This window comes from Mustela lutreola, chromosome 15 (genome assembly GCF_030435805.1).
Source record: "Mustela lutreola isolate mMusLut2 chromosome 15, mMusLut2.pri, whole genome shotgun sequence".
Lineage (NCBI taxonomy): Eukaryota > Metazoa > Chordata > Mammalia > Carnivora > Mustelidae > Mustela > Mustela lutreola.
Genome location: NC_081304.1, coordinates 48,307,797 through 48,334,683, shown reverse-complemented (window position 1 = coordinate 48,334,683; position 26,887 = coordinate 48,307,797). Strand labels below are relative to the sequence as shown.

The window sequence follows — 26,887 nt, the reverse complement described above, 5'->3', positions numbered from 1 at the left end:
GGGCGGTTTTTTTTTTCCCCCCTATAATTTGAGTGTCTCATCCCTTCTGTTTTCTTATCTTTCCTTTGGGAGCTGTTAGATGTTGAACATTTTTATTTTTTTAAAGATTTTATTTATTTGACAGAGAGAGAGAGCACAAGTAGGCAGAGAGGCAGGCAGAGAGAGAGAGAGGGAAGCCAGCTCCCCGCTGAGCAGAGAGCCCGATGCGGGGCTCAATCCCAGGACGCTGGGATCATGACCTGAGCTGCACGCAGAGGCTTAACCCACTGAGCCACCCAAGCGCCCCTCTTTCTTTCTTTCTTTCTTTTTTTAAGATTTATTTATTTATTTTTAGAGACAGAGCATGGTGGGAGGGGCAGAGGGAGAAGGAGAGAGAAACTCAAGCAGACTCTGTGCTCAGTGCAGAGACAATGCGGAACTCGATCTCACAACCTGAGCTGAAACCAAGAGTCGAACACTCACCCAGCAACACCACCCAGGCACCCCAAAGAGTCCTTTCTTTTAAAGCCTCCTTTTATTTGCTTTATTAACTGTTCCTTCGTTGTTACTTCTCTTGACTGGGTTTGGTGCTGTTTGGTGATATTTGGTGAGACAAGTCTGTAAAACAGTTTAAAAAGACTTCCAGCAAAAATAGGAAAAGTGCCTAAATGAAAATATGTTTTGCTACTTTATTCCCTGATAGCCTTGGATGTATTAGGTTTTGCTACTTTATTCCCTGATAGCCCTGGATGTATTAGGTTCTCCCATAAAGATGTCCAATCCATGTGGCTATGCTGGAGGCTCCTGTATTAGATGTATATGTCCATTCGATGTATCCACTGCTTAAATGAATCAGTTTTTTGTTCATTCACTAAGTATTATTTAGTACTTCCCATGTGCAAGGCATTGTATGAGGTGCTGAATGCTATTAATGGTTACGTGGAAAATCATTGATCTAGCCTAATTGTGAGAAAAAAAGTGGCCAGGGTATTTTGAAGGAAATCCTATAATTTAGTGACGTGTTCAAATTTTAAGAATATAATTGGAAAATATGGCCAGGATGAAGTCAGGAACACCGGACTGGAACAGCTTTAAAAAGAGTTCTGTCTTGTCAACTCTTAGAAGTTGCTAATGGGTATATCTTCTGTTACGATCATTACTAGCACAGATCACTTCACATGTTGAACAGGAAAAGACTCCAAAGTAGACTGACATTTTAGTTGTTTTCTTAAGGGTTCTTCATACCTGCATAAAATCCCACCTTTGCAATTATCCTTTAACAAATTGGTTTCTTTAGTATGCCGTGACTGAGACCCAGTACTCCTTTGTATGGATGGCACTGATTTGGAATTGGACGGTTACCTTGGATTCACATTGGATGGGTACCATCCTGGCACTGGGAAATCCCATGCTACGGGTTCACGAGAGCACCTTCTGTTGACTTGATAAAAATGTCTTTATACCCTCATCATCAGCATTTGCTGATACAGATACGAGCTAATTGACAACGAGCCCTACTCTTTTTGTCTTCAGTCTCTGTGGCTCATACCCTGATAATACTTTTTCCTAGGTAGGGGTTTCTTCGTTTTCTGAAGGGGAAATTTACTTTGAACTTTTTTCTCTTTTTGGAAAACTTTCAAGTGGCCAGATGACATTTTTGAGTCCTGGAATGTTCCCTTTTTTTTTTTTTTTTTTTAAATATTTTATTTATTTATCTGTCAGAGTGAGCGAGCGAGAGCGAGCACAGGTAGACAGAGTGGAAGGCAGAGTCAGAGGGAGAAGCAGGCTCCCTGCGGAGCAAGGAGCCCGATGTAGGACTCGATCCCAGGACACTGGGATCATGACCCGAGCCAAAGGCAGCTGCCCAACCAACTGAGCCACCCAGGCATCCCTGGAATGTTCCTTTTTATTGACTGACGGATGTTGGTATGAATAGCCTCATGGAGACATGGGAGTAATCCCTGACCTCTTGTCTGTCACAGATCCCGGATTACAGGAATGCGGTGATTGTGGCCAAATCTCCAGCCTCGGCCAAGAGGTAGGTGGGAGCTCAAGGCTACCCCTCGGGTCTGTGTGGAGAATCACATCCCCGATTGGATCCCAGATGCTCTGGATTCTACCTTAGTGGTTCCCAGTGGTATCTCTTGTTTTTATTCTATGGGCTAATAGTTTAAAAGATCATCTGCTGACTCCATTTTTAAAATGATGATTAATTTTCCTCCTTTTTTTTTTTTTTTTTTTTCCTCAATCCTAATCTGTGCTCAAAGACACCCAGGTGTCGGGAAGCCTGACCAAGTGCTTCTCTCATTTCCAGATTGGCAGTCACTGGTGGACCTTCAGCTCCAGGGTGTTTAAAACCTATGGTGTTTACAGTACCAGTGAATATACTGTGTAGTTGTTTTTTGCTTTTTATTACAAGAACTCAGTAATTTATTAACAGAATTATAGCCAGCCAAGAGGCCACTTACTGGTATTTGTTAAAAAGTGACATTTTACAGAACAAAAACACCCTGAGGCATACAAATAGGGCACTTCTGAGAGTTACAGGTAACCTGGAGTGACCAATGAATCAGTAAGAATATTTAAAGTGGTTAGGGATTGATAGGATTTCATTTACTCAAGTTTTCTGGAGAAGCCACTTTGTTGGGAAGGGAGAGAGCAAAAGCAAATGTAGGGAGAAAGTCTTTTTCCTAAAAAAAACTCCCCCTTTTCTTCTTTTTTTTTTTTTTTTTTTTTAGACAGGGAGAGGTTGTCGTGGGGGAGAGAGAAAGAGACTTGTAAGCAGGGTTCACGCCCAGCACAAAGCCTGACCCGGGACTTGATCTCATGATCCTGCGATCATGACCTGAGCTGAAATCAAGAGTCAGATACTTAATGGACTGAGCCACCCAGGCACCCCTAAAAATGCTCTGAAAATCATGTCCCACGATTGAATGCCTTTGCTAGCTGGATCCCTGTGCACCACTGGAGAGCATAAGCAAACATAGAAACAACTATCCTGGGCCCCACGGACTGTTAATATTGAAGAATGAGGGAGAGCTTGCAGACAGTAAGCCAGTGATTTAAAAGATATTATAATACGTAGTTTTCTGTTATAAATGACGAAGGACATTTAGGAGATTAAATAAATTAGGCCAGCATTTGAGATAAAACCATGAAGTTGCTGTGTCCAGTGCAGCCAAGGCTGTGCCCATACCATACGTCCTTCAAGAAGCTCAGTCTGTGGAGTTTTGTATCGTCTATTTGATGAAGTTGTAATCCATGACTTGTTTTAGAATCTAAAACTTCCAGATGCTTCTCTGGGCATTGTGTTGGATCAATTTTTTTTTTTTAATATTTTATTTATTTATTTGACAGACAGAGATCATAAGTAGGCAGAGGCAGGCAGAGAGAGAGGTGGAAGCAGGTTCCCTGCTAAGCAGAGAGCCCCATGCAGGGCTCAATCCTAGAACCCTGAGATCATGACCTGAGCTGAAGGCAGAGGCTTAACCCACTGAACCACCCATGCGCCCCATGCTGGATCAGTTTTAATGTAGTAATTTGTTTTTCTCTGATATACGTGTTTTCACTTGCCGTTAAGGTGAAAATCACAGAAGGTATAATTAATCATTTTAAAGCCTGCAGTCTGTTGGCAGTTAGTGCCTTCACAATGTTCTGCAGGCACGGCCTCTCTTAGGTTTCAGAGCTGTTTTATCACTCCAGAGGAACACTCCATACCCATTAAGAAACACTGCCCATGACCCTCTCTCCCCAGCCCCTGCCAACCATGAATCTGCTGTCTGTCTCTGTGGATTTGCCTGTCCTGGACGTTTCATATAAATGAAGCCATGTTATATGTGGCCTTTTGGGTGTGGTTTCTTTCACATAGCCTCCTGCTTTCCAGGTTCATCCACACCGTTGCGTATATCAATCAGTCATTCCATTTTACAGCTGAAAAATCCCCACAGTTGGGATAGACCATACTGTTTATCTGTTCATGTATTGAAGGACATTTGGGTTGTCTCCACCTTTTGACTGTTACAAAGAATACTGTTGTGAACATTTATGTACAAGTTGCTATGTTGATGTATGTTTTCATTTCTCATGGATGTGTACCAAGGGTCGGAAGTGCTCAGTATATGGTAATTCTATGCTTACGTTTTGGAGGGACTGCTGAACCGGGTACCATTTCACATTCTCTTCAGGGATGTACAAGGGTTCCAGTCTCTCCACATCCTTACCAACATGTATTTTCGCTTTTATTAATATTATTGTTGTTATTATGGCCATCCTAGTGGGTGTACAGTGGTCCTTCACTGTGGTTTTGATTTGTGCTTCTCTAACGATGAAGGATGTTGAGCGTCTTTTCGTGTGCTCATTAGCCATTGGTATATCTTTGGAGAAATGTCTGTTCAAGTCTTTCACACATTTTTTAACTGGGTTGTTTGCCTTTTTGTGGTTGAGTTGTAGGAGTTCTTTATGTATTCTGGGTACTAGGCCCTTATTGGATAGAGGATTTGCAAATATTTTACCCCATTCTGTAGGTTATCTTTTTTTTTTCTTTTTTTTTTTTTATTTGACAGAGACCTCAAGTAGGCAGAGAGGCAGATAGAGAGAGAGAGAGAGAGGAGGAAGCAGGCTCCTCACTGAGCAGAGAGCCCGATGTGGGGCTTGATCCCAGAACCCTGGGATCATTACCTGTATGGTGGTGGTGGTAGTTGTTGTTGTTGTTTAATTTTAGTTATTTGTTAGAGAGAGCGTGAGAGAGCACAAGCAGGAGGAGCGGCAGGCAGAGGGAGAAGCAGGCTCCCTGCTCAGCGGGACTCCATCGTAGGACCCTGGGATCATGACCTCACCCAAAGGCAAATGCTTAACCATCTGAGCCACCCAGGTTTCCCTCTTTTACCTGTCTTAACAGTGTCCTTCGACACACAAAAGTTTTTAATTTTTATGAAGTCCGGGTTAGCTATGTTACTGCTTTTGCTTCTGATATCATATTTAAGAGGCCATTGCTAAATCCAAGGTTATTAAGTTTTGCCCCTGCGTTTTCTCCCAGTGGTTTAGTTTTAGCTGTTATGCTTAGATGGTTGATCCATGTTGAGTTCATTTTTATATATGGAGGGAGGTGTTGGGTCCCAGCTTCTTTGTTTCCCACGTGATTATCTGGCCATCCAACACCATTTTTTGAAAAGACTGTGCTTAGCCCCTTTGAATGGCTTTGGTATTCTCATCCCAAGTCAGTTGGCCATTGATGTTTGTGTTTATTTCTAGATTCAGATCTGTTCTGCTGTCTGAATGTCAATACCACAGTTTTGATTACTGTAGTTTTGTAGTGAGGATCAGATCAGAACACCCACAAGTAGGTGGATGTGGGAGTACTACTCCTTGTGAATTCTCTGCTGACACCAAGTGGGGAGTGGCCTTGTCACCACGGGGCTGGTGAGAGTCCTGACTCCACGAGGCCTCCCCTGATACCACCTCAGAGGGGAGAGGGAAAGGCACCTTCTACTGCTGAGTGGGGTTGCAAGTCCAGGGTTCAGTCTGCACTGACCATGGTGGGTGGGGGATCATTACGGCTCGGTAGGGATGAAAGTCCCAGCTCTCTACTTGGCCTTCTCTTAAACCACCCCATTGGAGGGTTCGGGGCTCATCATTATAGCCTGGCAGGGGAGGAAGGGTAGACCCCCTGCTTAACCTTTGCTGTGTCAGGAGTGGTGTAGCTGATTTCTGTGGCGGTTGGCTGGAGAAGGGCAGTCAGTGTGGTAGAGTTTTCTGACTTGGGAGGCTGCCCCATCTCAGTGGAAACAGAAGTAGCTTCAGTAACAGAAGTAGCCATAGGGCATTTTGATACATTTTTCCCACTAAATACCCAAAGAATATGATGAATTTTCTTTGGTCTCGCCCCTATGGATAAGCTTCTCATAACTTCCATAATACTTACTTTACATCTAATTCTGTTTGTTGATGAGATTGTATCACTATGGTAGCCTTTGGCTCCGTTTATTTGGCTTTTATTAGCACGGTTGACTCTTGAGCAACACGGGTTTTAGGGCACCACCCTCCCCATGCTTCAAAAATCCACACATCACTTTTCACTGCCCCAGAACTTAATCAGTAATACTGAGAGCATAAACAGTCGATTAATGTCTATTTTGTTGATTGTACTGTATACTGTATTCTTACTGCAAGTAAGGCAGAGAAAAAAAATGTTATTAAGAAAATCATAAGAGAAAATACACTTATAGTATTGTATCGTATTTATATATGTAAAAAAACCCACCTATAACTGGACCCACGCAGTTCAAACCTATGTTATTCAAGGGTCAACTGTACTACAGTGTTTGTCATTTTTTTAAAAGATTTTATTTGGTGGCGGGGAGCAGAGAGGGAGAGTAAGAGGGAGAAGCAGACTCCCCACTGAACAAGGGACCTGACATGGGGGTCGATCCTGGGACCACGAGATCATGACCTAAGCCGAAGGCAGAGGCTTCGACTGAGCCACCCAGTTGCCCCCAGTATTTGGCATCTAGCCATTTGTGTCAGGTTTGATGAGGCCTGAGAAGATCCCCCAGGGAGGTTATGTGTAGTGTCCAGTGTTTTCGCTACTGTTGTGGACAGAGTGTGTGTGTCCCCCCAAAATTCATCTTGAAATCCTAACCCCCATTATGATGGGATTAGGAGGTGAGGCCTTTGGGAGATGATTAGGTCATGAAGGTGGAGCCCTCATGTCTGGGATTAGTGGTCTTGTGGGGAGAGTGAGACGCTTGTCATGGCTCTCTGCTGCATGAGGGTACCGTGAGAGACAGGGGGCCGTCTGCAAACCAGGAAGCAGGCCCTCGCCAGGCACTGGCTCTGCCATGCCCTCATCTGGGGCTGCCAGCCTCCAGAACTGTGAGTAATACATTTCTATGTCGAAGCACCCTTAGTCTGTGTTATTATATTTGTTAACAGCAGCTGGTATGAAGACCTCGACCTACCTCATCTGCTCTTCTCTGGCATTTATGATCTCTCACAGACGAGAGGGGTTGAAGAAAGTGATCCACGATGATTTAGCTGCATGTTGTTTCCTGGAAGACAGTGGCAGCGCTGGTCACTTCTTAGGGTATTTTCCACACCCGTGATTAGGGATTTGGGTGTTGGCCAAGTAGGATTGAGACTGACTTGCCCGTCCGTCCACTCAGGCATGTGTCAGTGCTGGTTAGACTTTGAGAAAGAATAACTTTCTGGGAGTTAGATCTGGGAGAGCTGACACTCAAGTCAAAACTTACTTAATGCTAAAGCGACCGTGACTGGGCAGTGTTGGGGTAAAGAGAGAAAAACAGAATAATGGAACAGAATCAAGTCCAGAAACAGACCTGTGCATATCTAGAATGCTGGCTTCCAACAAAGCTGCAAAAGCAGTATAGTGGAGAAAGGGGTAGTCCTTTTCACAAATGGTGTTGGAATGATTGGATGGACAAAATAATGATTTTGAGTCATATTTTCCTTTTCACGAATGGTATTCGAATGATTCATGTACAAAATGATGATTTTGAGTCATATTTCACATCATATGCAAAAATCAACTAAAAATCCTGTAACTAAATGTGGAACGTAAAACTTATAAAGGAAAACGTGGGAGAAAAATCTTTGTGACTTTGGTTGGACAAAAATGTTTTGTTTTTTTTTTTAAGATTTTATTTATTTATTTGACAGAGAGAGATCACAAGTAGGCAGAGAGGCAGGCAGAGAGAGGGGGGGAAGCAGGCTCCCTGCGGAGCAGAGAGCCTGACGCGGGGCTCGATCCCAGGACCCTGGGATCATGACCTGAGCCGAAGGCAGCGGCTTAACCACTGAGCCACCCAGGTGCCCCTGGACAAAAATGTTTTATATTTTAATTTTTTAGAAAAGATTTTATTTGAGAGGGAGAGAGAGAGAGAAAATGAGAGGAGAGAGGTCAGTGGGAGAAGCAGACTCCCTGCTGAGCAGGGAGCCGGATGTGGGACTCGATCCTAGGCCTCCAGGATCATGACATGAGCTAAAGGCAGTCGCCTAACCAACTTGAGTCACCCAGGCACCCATTTTTTTTTTTTTTAAGACTTTTTATTTATTTATTTATTTGACAGACAGAGATCACAAGTAGGCAGAGAGGCAGGCAGAGAAAGAGAGGAAGGGAAGCAGGCTCCCCGCCAAGCAGAGAGCCCGATGTGGGGCTCAATCCCAGACCCTGAGATCATGACCTGAGCTGAAGGCAGAGGCTTTAACCCACTGAGCCATCCAGGCAGGCGCCCCGTGAGAAAAAATTTATTAAACATCATCAAAATTAAAACTACTCTTCGGAAGACATAACAGGAGAATGACAGAAGAAGGCACAGATTGGGAGAAAGTATGTGTAAAGTATGTACCTGATATCAAGAATTTATATTCAGGGCACCTGGCTGGCTAAGTGGGAAGAGCATGCGACTCTTGATCTCAAGGTCATGAGTTCAAGCCCCATGTTGGGTGGAGACATTACTTAAAAATTTAAATAAATAAATGTAAATAAAACAAAACAACTTACATGCAGAAGATACAAAGAATTCCCAAAAGTTAGTAAGAGAACTAACAATCTAACTAAAAAAATTGGCAAAAGAGAAGCAGACCTTTTATCAAAGTATACATTTGAAGGGCAAATAAGCACATGAAAGTTGTTCAGCACCGTTTGCTATGAGGGAAACCCCAATGGCAAGCACAGCGAGGCACCATCAGAATGGAAAGCATTTGAAATTGGCCACACCATGTATCGGTGAGAACATGGAGGCCCTGGGACCCTTGTGCACTGTGCAGGGAGTTGTGAAATGGTATAACCACTTTGCAGAATAGTCTGGTGTTTTTTTGGAGAGTTAAATATATGCCTTACGCTATGATCCAGCCATACTACTCCTAGGTCTTTAACCAAGAGAGAGGAAAGCGTGAATCCATGCAGAAATCTGTACGTGAATGTTCAAAGTGGTTTTGCCGTAGTTCAGAACTGGGAATAACTCAGAAATGTATCGCATAAGTGAACAATGTCTGGTAGACCCCAACCACGGACTGTTACAGTGTGAAGGGATAGCCTGTTGCTGTGCCATATAATGTGGTTGAATCTCCAAAATGTTATCCTTAGTGAGCGAAGTTAGACAAGAAACGACGACAGACTCCGATTCCACTTACAAGGTTCTAGAAGGGGTCAGAGTCTGTGCCAGAGGGCAGATTATTGGTGGCGTGGTGCTGGAAGGAGTTACTAAGGGGCACAAGGACGTGTCTGGCATCGGTAGATCTTTTCATTGTCTTCATCATGCTGATGGCTTGCATGGATGTGTGCGCACATCAGAGCTGATGAGACTGTACAGTTTAAATACATATAGTTCATCGGGTCTCACTTATAGCTCAGTAAAACTTAAAAATTGACGCTTCCGACTTTGAGGAGTATTTAATGCCCTTTGCCTCCTGTGGCTGGTTCTCACTATTCAGTGGGTGGTGAGGTGGATTAGCAGTTAGAATGGGGGAAGATTCGGCTTAGCTCAGTCAGCCAGCGCAGGTACATCTGGCCCACTGAGCGCCCACGGGGCCGGCCACTACCCAGCCACTGCCGTGCCTGCAGCCAGAGGGACATGCTCATCACTGGGGGTACCCACGTTTTGTCCCCGATCCCAGGACTTGAAGATCATTTTCTGTTTTCACGAATCCTCTTGGAAACTGCACTGGATGCCTATTCTCGTATGTTCTGCCCGTGAACGTCAGAAAACGGAGGCTGCGTGCTCTCTGAACCATGTCTCGTGCTTTCCTGCAGGGCGCAGTCTTTCGCGGAGCGCCTGCGACTGGGCATCGCAGTGATTCACGGAGAAGCGCAGGATGCCGAGTCCGATCTGGTGGATGGACGACACTCCCCGCCCATGGTCAGGAGCGTGGCTGCCATCCACCCCAGCCTGGAGATCCCCAGTAAGTGTGCTGGCCCCTCTTTGTTACTTTCCTCTTTGCTTTCAAGGCTGCCTGAACGTATTGTCTTCCCACTGTGAATGGCCCCTTCTCTCGTTTTTTTAAGTTGGCAAAAACGGATTAATACCCCATCATTACAAGTGCATTTCTGAAGCCTTGTGGATCGTGGAGCCTTCTAGAAGCAATTTGTGTGATGATAACAAGAACGAGGAAGAGGCTTAGTTCTGCCATTTCAGGGAATTTCATGCATTCACTCAGCAATAGATCCTTGAGGAGAGTTTAACACAAGCAAAAAATTATGCATATTACCCACCAATAGTGTTACTTTGAATGCAGAATATGGGAAACGTCTAAATGGCTTCGCAGAGGGTAGGCCCTCGTAAGTTATCTTGTATCAGCACAAGTAAATATGCAACCCACTGAAATAGTTAAGCCTGGCTGGATACAAGAGAAAAAATGGAATATATGGGAATTGGCAGAATACAAGAGTGTATCCCTGTGCTTGTGTGAGGCCCCAGAGGGAGTACGAAAGGTGGCAAGATGGTGACACGGTGGGGCAGTTATGTGTGAATTTGTTTCTGTTTTAAGACACTTCCTTCGTGCTTTACTAACATTTTTTCAATTAAAAAAAATTCTGCCTTTGCATCTGTTGGGGAAGAAAAACTTGTCCTCTGTCCTCTTTAGATTCAGACTTAGGGGCCTCAAATCTCACAAGAGATAGATGAACGCAAGAAAAGACAGGATTTAGGATTGGGGGGATCTTACCAGGGGAAGCTGGCAAACAGGTGACTTTTAGAAGAGATGGAGGGCCGTTAGCACAGAAGGGAGTTGGATGGTTTTGTGACCATGTCTGTCTGGGGGTGGTGCTGACTTCTAGTCTCGGCGGTAAGTTAGTTTTCCCTGGTTGTTCTTGGGGGGGGATTTTTGTTTTTTAATTTTTTTTTTAATTTCTTATAAACATATAATATATTTTTTCCCCCAGGGGTACAGGTCTGTGAATCGCCAGGTTTACACTCTTCACAGCACTCGCCATAGCACATACCCTCCCCAATGTCCATAACCCCACCCCCCTTCTCCCAACCCCCCTCCCCCCAGCAACCCTCAGTTTATTTTGTGAGATTAAGAGTCACTTATGGTTTGTCTCCCTCCCAGGCCTATCTTGTTTCATTGATTCTTCTCCTACCCCCTTAACCCCCTATGTTGCATCTCCACTTGCTCATATCAGGGAGATCATATGATAGTTGTCTTTCTCCGCTTGACTGGGAGGGGATTTATGATATTTGAATTCTTTCGAGTTTTTTTGGGGAGCTCTGCTTTTCAACCGGAAGGGGTTTCAGGAGCTCCTGTGCCTTCAGCTGAGAATAATTTTCATGCCACTGTGGCATATTCTGCAGCCCTTTGGGTTCTTGTTTTGCCCAGGAGGTGGCTCATTTGCAAATAGAGAACACTTGAGAGAAGGAAAACTGTACTGGGGCTGCCAGGAGGAAGCTGAGGTTGGGACCGCGCCTGGGGATCTCGGTGGGCTGAGGTGGAGAGAGCCAGCATCCAGAGGTCGGTTAGATCAGGGAGCCAGGACCGCCTACAGAGGCAAGAGGGCAGCCTCTGGGGGCAAGGGCTGGGGCGTGTGTCCAGCCCCGGTGTGACCAGGAAGGACATCGCCCTGACTGCGGGAAGGTCCTTGGGGAAAAAGATGGGGGTAAGATGGCAGGAATCTGCTGGAGGGGATGGGAGGGTTTTCAATGCCAGGTCTTTAACTTGCATTACAAAAGGCTGCGGAATTCCCTGGAGCTGGCGCTGTGGGTATCTTCAGTGTCTTCTGAAGTCCAAGCCTGCGCTGGGTGTTAGATTTGCAGGGAAGAGAGGTAAGAGATAGGGATCTGGGAGGCTGATAGAGTTACACAGATGCACCATGGGAGGGCTTTGACCTCGGGCTGGGCTGGGCTATGCTGTCCTGTCCAACCCAGCGGCCCCCTGTCTACTGGAACGGGGTGAATGGGAACCGGGTGTGCAGGGAATGTGAAGGACACGCACTCTGGGTGTGAAAACCATAGTGTGAAAGATCTTTATTAATCAGTTTTTTATTGAGTCCCTGTTGAAATGATTAATTGACATATTGGATTAAATAAAATGTATTCTTAAAATTAGTTTCACCTATTTCTTTGTGCTTTTGTAATGTGGCTGCTAGAAAATTTAACATGACATCCATGGCTTCCATTTGTGACTTAGCATATATCACTGCCCTGGGAGTCTAGCAGTGGGCTCACTGGACAGGAAGGCCTGTGCTCTCCCATTTCATCTTGGGAGCTGGCGCTCTCCCACTGTGCTGGGAGTTTAAAGAGGCGAGGGGGGGGCACCTGGGTGGCTCAGTCATTAGGCTTCTGCCTTCAGCTCAGGTCATGATCCAGGGGTCCTGGGATGGATCAGTGGGGAGTCTGCTTCTCCCTCGGACCCTCACCCTGCTTGTGCTCTCTGTTTCAAATGAGTAAGTAAATATCTTTAAAAAAACCAAAAATCCAAAACCAAAAACCAAAAAACCAAAAACGAGGAGAGAAAGCTGGGGCTGGAGCCAGGGTTTGGGATTTGCTAATCAGACCCCACATTAGCACATGCACCTCACTACAAGGCTGCTGGGCACCCAGGCCTATGGCTGGCCTTGCCTTCAGAGCCACGTCTGCTCAGTGAGGGGCAGTGTCAGGCAGCCCTACAGGGCTCTACAGGGATGAGCCCATTCCCTGAGCAGAGGGGAAGCATATTCCCATTCAGCTTTGCAGTAACGTCAGCTATGTTCAAGAACGTTTCAGCAAGATGAAGGAGCTCCTTTTAACTTCTGGGCTTTAGTTTTAAGTACAGTCTTAGCCAGTCATTTCTGGGCTGGAGAGATGGAGCTACGGGTCTCCCATGTAAAAACAAGGGGCCAGGGCTTTCTGACATTTCTTTTATGTTTCAGCTTGTTTCATCATGATTGTAACATTTCTATGTTTACATTTTGACTCAAGCAGTGAGAGGATTTGGGGGAGAATATACCAGGATTTGTTGAACTTCTTTTGCACATTCGCTGGCCTGGCCCTCTAGACTTCTTTAAATTGGTAGCAAGTAGATGTATGCAAATAGACATATGGAGGCAGTAGAAAGCATTATTCCTCTGCTGCTTCACACGTATATTTTGAGATTGTGATGACATCAAAAGACTTTAATATTCAGCATTATATTTAAAAAATTAGTTGTATTTTCTGGTTTCTTACAGGAAGAAAATGCCAACTAAAAAAGAAAACAGTACTTTTCCAGAATAGGAACACATTATATAAATTATTCAAAACATTAGAGTGCGTAAAGGAAGAAAACGCTCATCAACACTAAATCCAGATACACAGCATTTTTACCTTCTGCTGGGGCTCTTCCCATGGTTTCCTTCCTTGGGTTACAGAGCCGTGGTGCCGACAGGCACAGATTCCATAACACACCTTCTCCCAGGTGATTGAAAACTTGCATGAACAGCAGTTTTAACGGCTGTCGAAAATCCCATCTGTGGATGTGGCTGAAACCTAAGCCCAGTCAGGGTCTAGCAGGTGTGTGTTTTCACACGCAGGTGTGTGCCTTTTTTTATTTCCCCCCCTAAGATTTTATTTATTTTAGAGAGAGTGAGTGGTGAGGAGGAGCAGAGGGAGAGGGGGAGACTCTCCAGCAGGCCCCACGCTGATTGCGGAGCCCCATGCGGGGCTTGATCTTACAACCCTGAGATTATGACCCCAGCCAAAGCAAGAGTCAGATGCTTAGCCTGCTGAGCCACCCAGGTGCCCCGATGTTTGTACCTGTCCTTTCCCAGTGTAATATTTCAGTGGACGTGTGTGGGTAAACTCTTGCTCTGTACCTGGGCTTATGCGTGAGATTTATGAATTCAAAGGTAAGACTGTTCATACGGCTCTTTGTCAGGCCGATTCCCTAAAGGCTACACTGTTGTACTCTTTTTCCAGTCCTGGGGTCAGGTGCCTGAGAAAGGAAGTGTGGAAAGTCTAAAAAATTCAGTTTGGGGATTTATCTTGCTTTGTTTGGTTTTACATTTCTGTTGTCTCTCCCCCTTTTCTCCCCCCCCCCCAGCCACCTAGGATCACATGACATTTAATTGTCCTATGTCTTTAGCCTCCTTCAGTCCACAGCATTGGTTCTCAACTGGGGTTGGGGGGGGGGGGTTGCCGTGGATTTTGTCCCATTGAGCACACTTGGTTGGAGATGTCTGCTGACATTTTTGGTGGTCATGATTGAGGGGACCAAGGATGCTGTAAATATCCTGTAACACACAGGACAGCTCCCACCACAAAGAATGATCTGACCCTAAATGTGACTGGTGCCCAGGTTGAGAAGCTCTGATCTGGAGTGCTCCTTCTTTTTTCCTTTGGTGACACTGACTTTTCTTCCAGAACTGTAAGTGAGGGATGTCTGGGTAGTCAGTTGGTTAAGCATCTGCCTTCGGCTCAGGTCATGATCTCCGGGTCCTGGGATTTGATTCCTGCATCATTGGGCTCCTTGCTCTGTGGAGAGTCTGCTTTTCCCTCTGCCCGCTGCTCCCCCTGCTTCTGCTCTCTCTCCCTGCCTGACAAATAAATAAATAAAATCTTTAAAAATAAATAAAAAATAAAAATTGAAGTGAAAGTCACATAATAGTTGTTTTAAAGTATACAGTTCACTGGCATTTAGTACATTTGCAGTCCTGTGCAACCCCCGTATCTTTTAAGTTTCAAACATTTCATGACCCCAGGGAACACCCTTACACACTGAATGATCATGCCCCACGCCCCTTGCCCCCACTAATCTGCTTTCTGTTCTTAGGACTTTGCCTGTTCCGGACATTTCATATAAATGGAATCATCCAGACTGTCTTTGTTGTTCATTCATGTCTTTGTATGTATTGGGACTTAATTTCTTTTGATGGCTGAGTAATATTCCGTTGTGTATGGATATGCCGCAGTGTGTTGTGCTTTCATCTGCTGATAGACACTGGAGTTGTTTCAACCTTTGGCGGTGAGGCTGTTACATTTTTGTTCACGTGCAAATTTCTTCCCGACCTGATTTCATTTTTCCAGAGTCTATACCTAGGATTACAGTTGCTGGATCATATGGTAATTTTATGTTAACTTTTTGAGGAGCTACCCATCTGTTTTCTATCACAGCTTTACCATTTGACATTCCTCCCAGCAAAGGTTAAAGGTTCTGATTTCTCCACATCCTTACCAACACTGTTTGCTGATTTTTTTTAAAAAAAGATTTTATTTATCTATTTGACAGACAGAGATCACAAGTAGGCAGAGAGACAGGCAGAGAGAAAGGGGGAAGCAGGCTCCCTGCCAAGCAGAGAGCCTGATGTGGAGCTCGATCCCAGGACCCGAGATCTTTTTTTTTTTTTTTAAAGATTTTATTTATTTATTTGACAGAGGAGAGATCACAAGCAGGCAGAGAGGCAGGCAGAGAGAGAGGAGGAAGCAGACTCCCTGCTGAGCAGAGAGCCCGATGTTGATCCCAGGACCCTGAGATCATGACCTGAGCCGAAGGCAGCGGCTTAACCCACTGAACCACCCAGGCGCCCCAATATTTTCTGATTTTGTGGATGATCATCTGCTTGGTGGGTTGAAGGATACTTTGTTACAGTTTTGACCTGCATTTCCCTAATGGCTCATGATGTTTCATCTTTTCATGTGCTTGTCCATTTGTGTATCTTCTTGGGAGAAATTTCTGTTCAGATTTTTTGCTTATTTTTTAATTGAGTTGTTTGTCATTTTATAGTTGAGTTGTAGGAGTTCTTTACATATTCTGGACACTCGACTCTTAGTTGCAGATATGTATGTTTTCTTTCATTGTGTAGTTTGTCTTCACTTTCCTGATGGTGTCCTTTGGTGCATGGAAGCTTTTAATTTTGATGAAATCCATTTTTACCTGTTTTTCAGTCTATTGCTTGTCTTTTGGTGTCTTAGCTAAGAATCCTTTGCCAAATCCAAGGTCATGAGAATTTACTCCCATGTTTTCTACTTAAGAGTTTTATAGCTTTAGCTCTTATTTTTAGGTCTTTAATCCATTTCGAGTTAATTTTTCAATATGGTGTGAGGTAAGAGTACAACTTCATTCTTTTATATGTGGATATCCGGTTTTCCCAGCACCACTTGTTAAAAACTGTTTCCTTTCCCCATCGAATGGCCTTGACACTCTTGTCAAAAATCAATTCTAAGTGTCCCTCAGTGGTTGAATGGTTAAAGAAAATGTGTATATATATATAGTGGAGTATTATTCAGCTGTCAGAAGGAAATCCTGCCATTTATGGCAACATGGATGGACTCTGAGGATGTTGTGCTAAGTGAAATAAGTCAGAGAAGGACAGATACTGTATGGTGTCACTGACATGTAGAAGCTAAAGGAAAGGTCGAACTCACAGAAACAGACAATGGAATGGTAGTTGAGAGGTCCTGGGGGTGATGGATGAAACGGAGTTATAAAATGAACAGCTTCTGGGGACTCTAATGTGCATCATAGTCGCTGTAGTTAATAATACTATATTATTTACTTGAAAGTTACTAAGAGTAGATTTTTTTCTTTTTTTAAAATTTTACTCATTTGGGGGGCCTGGGTGGCTCAGTGGATTAAAGCCTCCGCCTTCAGCTCAGGTCATGATCCCAGGGTCCTGGGATCGAGCCCCACATCGGGCTCTCTGCTCAGCGGCGAGCCTGCTTCTCCCCTCTCACTCTGCCTGCCTCTCTGTCTACTTGTGACCTCTCTGTCAAATTAAAAAAAAATTTTTTTTTTTACTCATTTATTTGAGAGAGTGAGAGCACAAACTGGAGAGAGGCAGGCAGAGGGAGAAGCAGACTCCCTGCTGAGCAGGGAGCCTGTTGCGGGGCTTGATCCCAGGACCCCGAATCATGACCTGAACCAAAGGTAGATGCTTAACTGATGGAGCCACCCAGGTCACTCTAAGAGAGTAGATCTTAAACATCCTCACTGCACACACACAAAATGGTAATTATGTGAAGTGATGGGTATGTTAACTCATCTTATTGTGGTAATCATTTTGCAATATGTACGTGTATCAAATCATTATGTTGTACACAGTGTTATATGTCAATGACATATCAAGAAAGCTGGGGGAAGAATCGATTGTAGATGTTTGGGTTTATTTATGGACACTTGGTTCTGTTTCATTGATGTGCTTATCTCCATGTTTATGCAGGTACCACATTTGATTAATTGCCTTGTAATAAATTCTGAAATAGGGAAGTGTGAGTCCTGCATCTTTATTCTTTCTTTTTAAAAGATTTTTCTGGCCATTTGGGGTCCCTTTTATTTCTGTATTTTAGGATTTTGGGGTCAGGTCGTTTCTGCCAGGAAAGCAATTGGGATTCTGGTAAGGATTGCATTGAATCTGTAGATCACTTTGGGGAGCATTGCCATCTTACCAGTATTAATGCTTTGATCCATGAACATGGGATGCCTTTCCATTTATTTATGTTTTCTTTAATTTCTTTCAGCAGTGTTTTATAGTTTCAGTGTACAGGTCTTTCACCTCTTTGGTTAAATTTATTTTTAGGGATTTTATTCTTTTCACTGCTTTTACAAGTAGAGTTGTTTTCCTAATTTCTTCTTCATTGCTCATGTGTAGAAACAACTGATTTTTGTGTGTTACCTTGTAGCTCTGGTGAATTGGTGGGTTAGCTTTGGTAGTTCTTTGTGGATTCTTTGGTGTTTTTTTATAGGTAGGATCATGTCATTTGCTAGTAGAGATAGCTTTACTTCTTTCTGTCCGATCTGGATCCCTTTTATTTTTTTTTCTTGCCTAATTACTGTGGCTAGTGCATCCAGTATCGTGTTGAGTAGCAGTGGTGAGAGCAGGCATCCCTGGCTTGTTCCAGATGTTAGGAGGAAATTTTCAGTCTTTCATTAAGTAGGATGTCAGCTGTGAGTTTTTCATAGTTGCCCTTCAGGTTGAGGAAGTTTCTATCCATTTCTAGTTTCTGGCCCTTTTTATCATGAGACATTAACTTTTTAAAGGCTTTAATATAGAGATTTTTGTGTGTGTGTTTTATTCTGACCAGTGCTGATTCCTAAGGAAAAGCCCCCAATCACAGTTGTTGGCGATGTTGGAGGAAGGATCGCCATCATTGTGGTATGTAGATCTCTCTTCTTATTAGTCATTGTTGTATTTGCCATTGTTATTCTTTTGAATTACTTGTTAATGGTGTGGGGATAGCCGTGTGGCCAGGTAAGTCTCCTTTAATTTGATACCTTGTGCTAAATGTTTACTTTGGTCCCCAAGCTGAAAATTGTTATCACTAGTTTATTAAGAAATTATACTAACTCCTTAGTTTTACTAAATGTTTGCAGCTGTTTGTCATACCACAGGAAATTGTTTTGCGATAAAGGTAGGGTGCAAAATTGGTAACTGTTTAAAACACACATTCTCTTGCCCTTCCCAAAACCAGTGCTCAAAAGGAGTACATTTAATGCCGATATCATTAAAACAACAATAATACAAACACGTGTGTGTACCCCATTGCTCCGCTTGGAAACAGAACGTGGTCCTGTCCCCATGAGGCCACCTTGGCTCTTCCCTCGTCTTTCTTCCTTCTCCTCCCCCGAGAGGTTGTCAGCAACCCGAAAGTCACCGTGCATGCCCTTACTTGCTGTTACATTCTGCCATGAGCGTACATATCCCTAAACGCTAGGTGGTTCTGTTTTTCATGTTCTTGCTGTTTGTATAATGAAGTCTTTGTATACTTTATGACTTCCCTTCAGTGCTGGTTTGGGATTTCTCCATGTAGTAACATGTGGTTGCACATTGTGTTCTGTTTCTGGTACAACCGTGACACGGCCTACCTGTTCCGCTCTCCAGGCAGTGAATGTACAGTTTCTCTCTTTCCAGATAATACTGGCTCTGCACAGTCTTATGCCTGTTTTCTGGACCATACGTGTACAACTTTCTTGGGTTCCTGGGAGTGGGGCGGTTGGGTCAGAAGGCACACACATTTCCAACTTCCCTGACTGGTGCCAGCCTGTTTCCACAGTGGTCGCTCCAGTTCACCAAGACTCCATGGTGGAGGCCCCTCGCTCTCCCCAGTGCTTGAGGTTTTGCTTGTGAATTTCCTTTTTTTTTTTTTTAAGATCTTATTTATTTATTTGACAGAGAGAGATCACAGTAGGAGAGAGGAAGGGAAGAGATCACAGAGAGAGAGGAAGGGAAGCAGGCCCCCTGCCGAGCAGAGAGCCGGATGTGGGACCCGGTCCCAGGACCCTGAGATCATGACCCGAGCCGAAGGCAGCGGCTCAACCCACTGAGCCACCCAGGCGTCCCATGCTTGTGAATTTCTGAATCCACAAAATCTTTTGAGTTCATAGTCTCTGATGTCATCTTCTAGAATAATAGCTGCTCCTGAATTTCTTCCTTATTTAACAAAATCTGTCATAATGAGATGCTGTGAATTCAGTAATGCCTTTGCCCCCTTTCTACTGCATTAAAAAAAAAAAAAAAAAAAAAAAAAAAAAAAAAAGGGACGCCTGGGTGGCTCAGCTGGTTAAGCGGCTGCCTTCGGCTCAGGTCATGATCCTAGCGTCCTGGGATCGAGTCCCACATCAGGCTCCTTGCTCAGCCAGGAGCCTGCTTCTCCCTCTGCCTCTGCCTACCATTCTGTCTGCTTGTGCTCACTCTCACTCCTCTCTCTGACAAATAAATAAATAAAATCTTTTAAAAAAAAAAAAAAAAAAAAAAAAAAAAGAAAAAAGAAAACAAAACCCTTTTTATTTTGAAGTAATTTTGATTCATAGGAAGTAGGCCCTCCCCTCCCCCAAATCGTACAGGGAAGTCTTGGGTTCCTTGATCCGGCTTCCTCCTCCTTGCTTAACTGTGGTGCAGTAACACAGTCTGGAAATGGAGGTTGCCACCACCCACGCAGCTGCTCCCAGTAGCCCTGGTATGACATGTGTGCGTGGAGACGTGTGCAGGCTTATCACACATGGAGCTTTGTATAACCACCACCACGGTCAGATACGGAGCGACGCCATCACTGCCAGGTTCCTTCATGCTACTCCTTCATCTCCGGGTTCCTCCTTTGCCCCCCTGATGCCTAACTTGTGGCGGTGGCTGACCTGTCCTCTGCCTTTATAATGGTGACTTCGAGAAAGTCATACAAGTGGAGAATACAGTCAGTCAGCCTTTAAGATTGATTTTTTTTTTTTTTCACTTAGCATGCTTCCCTGGGGATCCAGCCAAGTGGTTAAGTGGTTACATATAGTAACACATCTTTTTAGGCCACGCTGTTTTCCAGGCACGTCGGTTGAACCACTGCAGGACATCTGAATTGTTTCCGGTTTTCTGCTACTAGAAATAAACTGCTGTGCACATTTGTGTATAGGTTTTTGTGTGAACAGAGTTTTACTTTTTCTGGGCTAAATGGTCAAAGGTGCGAGTGGTGGCTTGCGCAATGATTGCGAACACAGTTTTATAAGAACCCGTCCAACTCTGTTTCCGAGTGATTGTACCATTTTGCCAGTAACACTTTTAAAGTAATACCTACATTTTTCTTCTTTGATCCTGGTAATACCGGTATACACATGAAAGGAATAATATATATTATTATAAGATAATATATATTATGTAATACATATTTAATATATATATAAAATAAATGCGTGAATACTTATTCAAGTCTAGCCTATGCTTGATACCCTAGTGGGCTTAAAATAACTTTGGTAGCCTGGGTGTGATAGGAAAGACTGTGTTTTCCACTTCCTGTGTCTCTGTACTGCATATCCCCTTTACAGCTCACACAAACGTGTGGGGTTTTTCTCTGTGATACCAGTTTCTTACCAGTAAGTTGTCCTACAAGTTAACTGAGGTCTTTTTTGTTTGTTTGTTTGTTTAAGCTTTTATTTGAGAGAGCAAGCATGGGGGTGTGTGCAGAGAAAGAGTGTGTGGGAGCCCGATGTGGGGCTCCATCCCAGGACCCCAAAATCATGACCTGAGCCGAAGGCAGATGCTTAGCCCACTGAGCCACCAGGTGCCCCAATTTAACTCAGTACTGACACTGTCCACCCAGAGCTAGTGTCAGAGCCCTGCGGGTTAAGGGTCAGTCCCACAAGACTTCCACCCTACTTCCGATACCATTTGCATGTACGGCCTTGGGTTATGCGCAGCTTCTGTATGATTTGGCTACAAAGCAGAGGTTCCCGTGACCCCTTCAGGCTGCATTAATTTGCTAGAGCGGCTCACAGAATTCAGCAGCTCACAGAACACTTGTATGGACTAGTTTATTAAAGGATGTCATAAGGGATACCAATGAGGAGATACATAGGGCGAGGTCTGGGGTTGTCCAGAGGACAGAATATTCTGTCCCCTTGGAGTTGGGGTATGTCACCATCCCAGTACGTGGATGTGTTCACCAGTCCGGAAACTCTCCAAACTCTGTACTTTTGGGGTTTTTATGGAGGTTTCATCACATAGGCACGATAGATCATTAACTCCGATTCCAGCCTCCTCCCCTCTCTGGAGAATGGGCGTTGGAGGATGGAAATCCCAAACTTCTCCTCATGGCATGGTCTTTCTGGTGACAAGCCCTCATTCAGGATCCCACCGGGAGTTACCTCATCAGAATAAAAGATGCCCCTGGCGCTATTATCACTTAGGAATTTACAGGGGTTTTAGGAGCCCCATGTCAGGGACAGGGTCAGAGACAAATAGTAGAACAAAAGATGTTCTTAGTGTTCTCCTCATCACTTAGAAATTTACAAGGGTTTTAGGAACTCTCTGCCAGGAGCCTGGGGTGGAGACCAATATATATATTTTCTACCCTGTCACACTGGGAGCCCGTGGCACCTAGGTGGGAAACCACCGGACTCTGTATTTTGTTAAAACACCATTAATCGTCTTTTCCATTTTAAAGCAGTAGGTAAGTAAGCATATTTCCCATGTGCCCAGAGGAGAACATGTGGAAAATAAGGAAAACCAAGAGGAAAAGAGGAAAGGATTAGCTAGAGCCTAGCACTCTCTGGCAGTTTTGTTATGCATTTTAAAAAAACAAAAACCCGGGGCACCTGGGTGGCTCAGTGAGTTAAGCCTCTGCCTTCAGCTCAGGTCATGATCTCAGGGTTCTGGGATTGAGCCCCACATCGGGCTCTCTGCTCAGCAGGGAGCCTGCTTCCTCCTCTCTTTCTGCCTGCCTCTCTACCTACTTGAGATCTCTCTCTGTCAAATAAATAAATAAAATCTTTAAAAAAAAAAAACCCCAAAACAAAAACCCTTCATGGGATGCTTGGGCGGCTCAGTCAGTTAAGTGTCTACCTTCGGCTCAGGCCATGACCCGGGATTCCTGGGATCCAGTCTTGCATGGGACTCCATGCCCCATGGGGAGTCTCCTTCTCCCTCACCCTCTGCCATTCTCTTCTCTGTCAAATAAATAAAATCTTTTAAAAACAAAAGACCTTCAGCGAACATTTCTGGAGCCTTTGCCCACTGAGGAAACAGTTCCAGACCCACAAGGGATAATGTGGAGATGGCAGCCCCAGGCAGCCCTCAATGTGGCCAAGAGGCCTGCAGGGAATGTGTCGGGAGCACAGTGACCTGCTGTGTCCCTGTACCCCCATGTTAGATGGGGCCGCAGGTCTGCTGGAGGGGAATGACACCCTTTGTTTTTCTGGATTTTGTGAACCCGCCTTTGCCCCCATGGTTATGCACCTTCTGTTCCCTCCATAACTTGACAGGATGACATCATCGATGACGTGGACAGCTTCCTCGCCGCGGCAGAGACCCTGAAGGAAAGGGGCGCATATAAGATCTTTGTGATGGCGACTCACGGCTTGTTGTCATCAGATGCTCCCCGGCTGATCGAAGAGTCTGCCATCGACGAGGTAACGGCTACGGCTCTGGGCACAGCTGCCCTGGCACCTGTGTGCCTCCCGGTCCCAGTTAGAGCAAGTGGCAGGAAGGCGTTATTTTGTTGTTAAGAATGGATTCACAATGTGGGTTATGTTTGCGTTTCAAGGCCCGGAAGCCTGTCTTTTGCCCATGGTAATAGTTTTACTAACTCGTAAATGGGGCGCGTGACACACGGTACCATGCACACTACCCCCTCCCTGACCCTCAGACTCCATCACAGGCCTGCAGGTTCTCCGTCCGCACCCCTTTTAGAAAGACAGGAAGCCCTGCCTCAGAAAGGTTAAGGGACTTCTTAAGGTCACACAGCTAGTAGGCTTAGCCTTTATGATGGCAAAGCCCGGCTCTCTCGCTGGGACAGACAGATGCCTGTGGTATGAAACTGGGAAGAAGGCACACAGCGTAGTTTTCCCAAGCTGCCTGTGGCTCCCTTGAGGCTGGAACAAGACCATCCCGGTTTACTCCCCCTGCTTTGTCTGCCCCCCACCGCCAGGTCAGCCGGCTTATCTGCTTGTCCACTTCGACCGCAGAAATCACATTTTTAATCTCTTTTAAGAAATGGTGGTGTTCTGTCCTGTAAATTCCTGAGTATTGAATCGTACATGGCTCAGACTCCTTTTACTTTTCCAAGTCCCACACTCTTCTCTTCAGCGGTCGATCTTGAGCCTGGCCCTGTGTTAATGGGCTCAAGGTGCCTTCTCACAGACGGAGGCCAGGCTGGTGTGGCCAGGATCACCCAGCTTCCTTACTCAGCGGGACAGATAATCCTAGGGGCCAAGAACACGTGAAGGACGTTCAGGGCCACAAACCAGATACAGAACTCCCATACTGAGTACACGGAGAGGTCTTCAGGCCCGAGGTAGCAGCTCTCATGGGCTGTCCACATGGTTCCCACGGGCGCTATGTGCGGGCATATTTGAGCGAGCAAGCCACAGGAATGTGGGGGGCCTGTGGGAGCAGAGTGGACTTTGGAGAGGAGACATAAAAGCCGCAGAAACGGACGCAAGTGCACCGGAGTCTGGCCACCGGAGTCTTGAGGGGGAGGCTGCCTTTGTGGGTGGGCGTCCTTGTGTCTTGAGAGGGGCCTTATACCAATACCCAGGAAAGGAGTCAGGCCAGTGACTAGTGGCTACACCAGGCTTCTGGGGCACCTGGGTGGCTCCATTGGTTAAAGCGCCTGCCTTCTGCTCAGGTCATGATCTGGGACCCAGGATCGAGCCCCGAGTCAGGCTCCCTGCTTGGTGGGGAATCTGCATCTCCCTTTCCTCCCTGCTCTCTATCTGTCTCTCTCAAATAAATAAAATCTTTAAAAAGTAAAAGTAAAAAATAAATCAGCGGGGTTTCTGTGTTTACTCTGGTTAGGAAGCTCAGGTTTTTCCTGTAAGCTTATAGGGTAAGCCGGGCGGGGCAACAGCAGAGCCCCCAGGCAGGAGGTGGAAGCGGGGAGAGGCGGGGAGGCTGCCGTCCTCCTATTCTGGAGTACGAACCCGTAGTGCTTGGGGCTGATGAACCAGGATTGGAAGTGGGGTTTGTGGTTTGTTTTAGCAAATAACTTAAATGAAATGTGCAGAATAGACATCCATAAAGCAGTAGGCTAGTGGTTGCCAGGTCTTTGGGAAGGGGTGAGATGAGGAGTGACAGCAAAGGGGTGCAGGGTCTCTTTTTGGGGGATGTGCAAAACCCAGCTCCGAGTGTCCTGAACACTTTTGAAGCATACGCTTTAAATGGCTGACTGGGTGATCCGTGAATTATATCTCAATAAAACTGGCACGATTTTATTTATTTATTTATTTATTTATTTATTTATTTATTTGACGGAGAGAGAGCGCACACAAGCAGAGGGAGGGGTAGAGGGAGAGGGAGAAGCAGGGGAGAAGCAGGCTCCGCGCTGAGCAGAGAGCCCAATACGGGTCTCAATCCCAGGACCCTGGGATCATGACATGAGCCGAAGGCAGACACTTAACCGACTGAGCCACCCAGACTTCCCTCAAGCTGGTACTTCTAATACGTGGTTAGAATAGGCGTGGAAGATCCATGCCCCAGTGAGGGGGGGTTGACGTGTGAAAAACCGGCCCTTACAGGGGAGCACGGGGCACGGAGCTCAGGCGCAGCAGCCCTACCCTGGGGTCGCCCCTCCTGCCAATTCTCTGGGAGGGGTGCCAAAAGGCCCGTGTTTGATACTGGCGGGTAGTGGTTCTGCTCTGTTGTTGTGGAATTTGGGAACTGTTCTCTTTTACGGGCCCTGATAATTTACGTGACCCTTCACGTGTCCGTTGTTGCCTCAGTTGCCAGGAATATCAGATACAAAAACAAGAGTTACAAGGATCGGATGAGTCTAGGCTTTCATGTCCCTCGTGCTGGTTTGGAACAATCCTGACTGTCCTTCTCTGTGTCACCCGTCTCGTGTGTGCGCGTCCTTATCATAAGCAGTCGTGAGGCTTATTTTGGAAGTAGGGAGTATAGATTATAAATAAAATTAAACAATCATTCCCATCCCCTGTTTTGTTAAAGACGGCTGAGTATTTTTATTTATTTTTTTTTCCATTTGTAGCTGCTGGAAAGTGCTTGTCTTTCTTTGATTTTTATCAGGTTTTAATTTTAAGAGAAACCGTTTTATTGAGATATAATTCACATATAGTTCACCCTTTGAAAGTATAAGATTCACTGGTTTTTAGTGTACTCGCAGAATTGTGCAGCCCCCATTCTCATCCCCCCAGAAAAAAGCCCCGATTCTCATTAGCAGTCCACTCCCTCCCCATTTCTTTCCAGTCCACTCAGCCTTACACACCCACTAATCTGCTTTCTGTCTCTATAGATTTTTTTTTTTTTTGTGGTTAGGAGGCATATCTTTATTTTCTTTTTTTTTTTTTTCTGTAGATTTTTTTAAAAGATTTATTTATTTATTAATTTGACAGACAGAGATTACAAGTAGGCAGAGAGGCAAGCAGTTCTGTCCTGTCGAGCAGAACCACAGAGATTTGAGAATATATGGGATTTTTAGATCCGGCCAGGAAGCTGCCTGGTTCTCTGATGTTCTTGGATCTTTGTCCTCTTGATTTGCAGGTGGTGGTCACCAATACAATTCCACATGAAATCCAGAAGCTCCAATGCCCCAAAATTAAAACCGTGGACATCAGCATGATCCTCTCAGAAGCCATCCGTCGGATTCACAATGGGGAGTCCATGTCCTACCTTTTCAGAAACATAGGTTTAGATGACTGAACAGCTTTCCTTTCTTAAAACTCCGGAGGGCCAAACTGGAAACAGACAGTACTGTGAGAGGTCATGCCTGATGCAGTGTACTACCCAGGGGCCATCTGTGCTTTGTTCCTTCCTTTTTGTTGATTCCTACAAAGATAGACCAACTTTTTATGTCGGTTTAGGTATTTGTGAGTTTTTTGGGCAATTTTTATAAAAGAAAAACTATATTCTCCTCCTAAATGAATTAACAACCTGGTTGTTTATAGCCGAACTATTTCAACAATAAGCTGGAGTAAGATTTTTAAGCCCACAGACAGCTTTTCCCAAAGTTGCTGGAGCCTAAGTGCTTAAAAAAGTCATGAAATCATATGATCTGTATACTGTGTCATAGCTGCCACTGAGAAGCCAAAAAGATGATCCCGTCGAATCCCAGCAAGTGACATTTTTAGAAACGCTTTTATAGACATGCATAGGCAAACGACTATTACCTGACCGTTATTTATTTTCCGCAACAAAAGAAGTAATACGAAACTTACATTGTGTGTGGTTTTTTTAAAACTTTGTGTCCGGGCCGTTGTTTTATAACTAAAATAAAATGAACACTGAATACACGGTACACGTGCTGTGAGTGTCCAAGTGTCGGGTCCGCTTGTGGCGTTTTGTCTTCTGTGGCTTGTCACAGTGGCACGGTAGCTTCCCAGGGGTGTAATGTCTCCCGTTCTGTTTGTCCAGGACCTGCACGTGTCTGACGCGTGATCACTTGGCTGTGGCAGGAGAGGAGTTGGAGGCGCAGGCTGCGAGCCCCGGGGGGCAGGTCAGCGGGTTGGTGTGCGCTGCCGCCTGCGTCTTGGCATGGCTTTGTTTGGCTCCCTGTTCGGTAGCACAGCCATG

The 26,887-nt window shown here is 45.0% G+C and overlaps 1 protein-coding gene across 3 annotated transcripts in view; it reads left to right on the top strand.

Moving 5' to 3' along the window:
* Positions 1–26,612, top strand: part of PRPSAP2 (phosphoribosyl pyrophosphate synthetase associated protein 2) — a 49,120-nt gene extending 22,508 nt beyond the window's left edge. For all 3 annotated transcript variants that reach the window (XM_059148240.1, XM_059148238.1, XM_059148239.1), the window contains 5 exons: positions 1,962–2,017; positions 9,749–9,897; positions 17,967–18,037; positions 22,624–22,770; positions 25,859–26,612. In XM_059148240.1, coding sequence (XP_059004223.1) covers positions 1,962–2,017; positions 9,749–9,897; positions 17,967–18,037; positions 22,624–22,770; positions 25,859–26,017 — 582 coding nt within the window. In that variant the 3' untranslated portion in view covers positions 26,018–26,612. The remainder of the gene's footprint in view (positions 1–1,961; positions 2,018–9,748; positions 9,898–17,966; positions 18,038–22,623; positions 22,771–25,858) is intronic.
* The last annotated feature ends 275 nt before the right edge of the window (positions 26,613–26,887 follow it).